The sequence below is a fragment of the Tupaia chinensis genome, unplaced genomic scaffold (assembly GCF_000334495.1).
Source record: "Tupaia chinensis unplaced genomic scaffold, TupChi_1.0 Scaffold144058_2, whole genome shotgun sequence".
Classification (NCBI taxonomy): Eukaryota; Metazoa; Chordata; class Mammalia; order Scandentia; family Tupaiidae; genus Tupaia; species Tupaia belangeri.
Genome location: NW_006203911.1, coordinates 117,727 through 121,073, shown reverse-complemented (window position 1 = coordinate 121,073; position 3,347 = coordinate 117,727). Strand labels below are relative to the sequence as shown.

Genomic DNA, 3,347 nt, shown 5'->3' with positions numbered 1-3,347 from the left:
TTTAAGCCCCCGGGTGCAGGACTCGAACTGTGGTCGACTACATGGGAGTCCAGCGACATAGCCATTACGCTAACTGCTGGTCCCTCTGGGGTGATTTTTTACTTCCCTTCTCTCTGTCTCTGTCTTTCTCCAGTGAGTATATGCACCCTAAGGCAAAAATCCTAAAAAAAAATTGTTTGCAAAGGTATTTGAAATCTGTGAAGACACCAATAAGAAGAAATTGGCGATGGAGGCTAAGAACAAAACAACAATTCAAGCTGCATTCTCAGTCTCCAACCAGCCCTGCCACCTGGTGACGATGCAACCTTCTCAGAGTGAATCTAGATTTGGGGCTCCCGAAACACATATACTGGATGGACCTAGAGTCGATAGTCTCAAGTTTTAACCTAACCAGTCTTGGCTGGCAGGTCAGGCTGGCCTTCTCTAGGCTCCAGCAAGAGCACAGGAACCATAGCCTTGCAGGCTGTGGAACTCTGGAATCATCAAAGATTAAACAGGGGAGGCCAACCCTGGAGCCTAGTGGTTGTAGGGAGCTGGATCCCACGTGGCCAGCCGACTGCCAATCTCAACCCCACTATCATGTGCATGTGTGCTCCCAGTCCTGACAGGAAGGACTGTGGTGTGGCCATGCCCCAGTGGGAGGGGCTTTCTCCCTTCCTCTCTCTCCCTCTCTGGCTGGGGCACATGCCTCCTGGCAATTAAATAAAAAACAAAAGATAAATTGAGAGGCCAGGAAGTGGTGCAGGACAGGGGTAACACAACAGGAGCACAATGGAAAAGGGCCTCAGCCCGTGTCCCAGGACCTGCCCTGAGCGTGCCCATGCATGCACATGCACGTGCCTGTGATCTGGCGCCTGAGGCTGCGGGTGGATTGTGTTCTGGGGTCCCTGATGGGTGTGCACACCTTTCTCTGAAGAAAGACGAATAAACTTCTTTTCAAAAAAAGATTCAACTGGGGCCAGTTGGTCGCGTGGTGGTTAAGGTGCTAGATCTCACATGGCTGACTGTGTGGCTGAGTCCCAGGCCCAATGGCTTGAAAAACATGCTGGGGGCATGTACACGTGGGACAAAACCCTGAGAGGAGAATGAAGAAGACGGGATTGTAGTGAGACCCTCCACTCTAGGGGTGCTTTCTCACTTTCTCTCTCTCTGTCTGTCAGATGAGTGTATGTGCACTATAGCCAAAAAAAAAAAAAAAAAATTAAATTGGGTTCAGTCTAACGTTAAGTGTCGAGCATAGCACAGTCTCCCAAACTGGGTGATCCCCACTGTGACATGCACAGCGAACAGCAGCCTGCGCTGATAGCCTTGACGCATCGCCTGGCCGGTGATGAGACCACAGGAAACTGGGCTGTGGATTACATAAGGACCCCAGTGCCCCCACAGCTATGGCAACCATATGTCTTGACTTTTCCAAGAATCTCAATTTCAAACATTCTGTCTGGCTGTCCCCGGAAACCACAAAAATGTTCCAGAGATTCTAATAGCTCATCAGTCCAAATACCTCCCAGATTATCCCTTACTCCCAGGAACAGAGCAAAATGCCTTCGGAGAGTGAATCTACATTTTGGGCTCTGGAAACATGTATAGTGGGTGTACCTAGGGCCGGTAGCCTCTAGTTTGGACCTAACTAGCCTAGGCAGGCAGGTCAGGCTGGCCTTTGTTACTTGTTACCTTCCCTACTCCCTAGCACTCATATGCCAGGTCTTCACTTCCTTCTAGAGAACCCCAACTTGCCAGGAGGTGGTCAGGGCTTGCAAGGAACTGGGCGCTCAGTCCCATGGATCCGTCAGACACTCACCCGCGGGACACTGATACTTGGAGGTTGTAACAAGGGAGCAGAGGCTTGTCTGAGAGTTCAAACATGAAGTCATCCTTTTCCACATCGTCCCCTTCTTGGTCAGAGCTTCCAGGAGGATTATGCAGGAGGTCACAGGCAAACCCATCTTTTTTCTCTGCAAGGAGGGCACACAGGGAATTAGGACTTAGCTACGTGCATGAAAACGAAGAAGAGAAATGCTCCAGCCAGATAAAGGGGGCGTCGTCGCAGAGGGCTACTTAGGGGATGACAAGGCCACAGGCCCCTAGTCCAGGCCAAGGTGTGCCGATCCCACAACTCAATCCTCAGGAGGGCACGTGCAAGTTCTAGACCTGGAAGACACAACATGTCGTGGCTAAAGATTCCTTATATTCCACGGGCAAGGTGGTGTGAAGGATGCGCTCACTGCTTGGGCTGTGGGCATGGAAGCCTGGAGACAGTGTCAGCAGTCAAGGGCAAGGTCCGAACACCTGCCCTTCAGGCTGTGCTTTCTCAAGCTGCCTCACTGCCTGCCTGCTGGGTCACTGGAAGCCCTGAGGGGGCTCAGAGGGTCCCCTCCCCAGCCCCGAGTCTGGGTGTGGCTGCTGCATTCCATCCCAAACTTCTGCTCCAGTTTCCTCCAAGCTTCAGGGTGGGTGCTTCCCTTAATCGTCAGCCTCTGGCCCTGACAGTGAACACTGGCCAGGTGCCCGCCCCCCGGAGGTTTTTTTTTTGGCCGCCGGAGATTAAAGAGGTGCCCATCTTCCCAGAGGAAAGCCTGGGCCAGATGGCCCAGGAGGACCGGGAAGGCAGCAGCTCTCTCAAAACCTGTGTGTGCACTGCAGGGGGAGGGTGGCGAAGGGACAGGAGCTCAGTGCCAGATGAGGGGTTGGGTCCCTCAAGTGTGAGAGGTGGCATTGCTCGCAGGGGATTCTGGAGAAAGGAGAAAAGGACCTTAGGAGAGAGAGAACTGAAAAGGGCCCCAGGGTGGAGAATTCTTTGTCAGAATTGGTGTTGCACCCCGGGTTTAGGCAAGTGATTTCCACGTCTGGGAGAAGGGTGGGTCAGTGCTGAGGCCAGAAGGCTCTGTGAGCTGCTCCCAGGTTAAGGAGGGCCCTCCACAGGGCTACTCCTAACTCTGAGAAGAAACAGTGAAACCCACATCAAATCGCGCATCCCTGTGCCACAGATCAGGGTGGGAAGAATCCCACTTCAAACTCACCCAACACAGAACTGCTGTAAAAGTCCCAGGATACACCAGGATCACCCTCTGCCCGGCCCTGAAGATCTGAGAGGTGATCTGCAGAAAGAAGAGAAGGAGGTGAGACGCCGAGGGCCGGCTGACCGAGGAAGCAGGGTCCATGCATGTGGGGCAGGGAGAATGGGAGAAGGGGCCGGCAGTGACTAGCGAGAGACACTTTCTGCTCTCAGTCACAATGAACAAACCAGCAGCCAGAGGCCAGTCTAGTCCACTGACCGCCTGGGGTCTGACCCAGTGTTTCATTGTGTGTGTGTGTGTGTGTGTGTGTGTGTGTGTGTGTGTAAAGAC

At 53.1% G+C, this 3,347-nt stretch overlaps 1 protein-coding gene across 1 annotated transcript in view; it reads right to left on the bottom strand.

Annotated features, from left to right (window-relative positions):
- Nucleotides 1–3,347, bottom strand: part of BCORL1 (BCL6 corepressor like 1) — a gene marked incomplete in the record, with an annotated part of 57,930 nt that overhangs the window by 4,176 nt on the left and 50,407 nt on the right. The window contains 2 exon segments of the mRNA XM_027767240.1: nt 1,802–1,955; nt 3,021–3,098. Coding sequence (XP_027623041.1) covers nt 1,802–1,955; nt 3,021–3,098 — 232 coding nt within the window.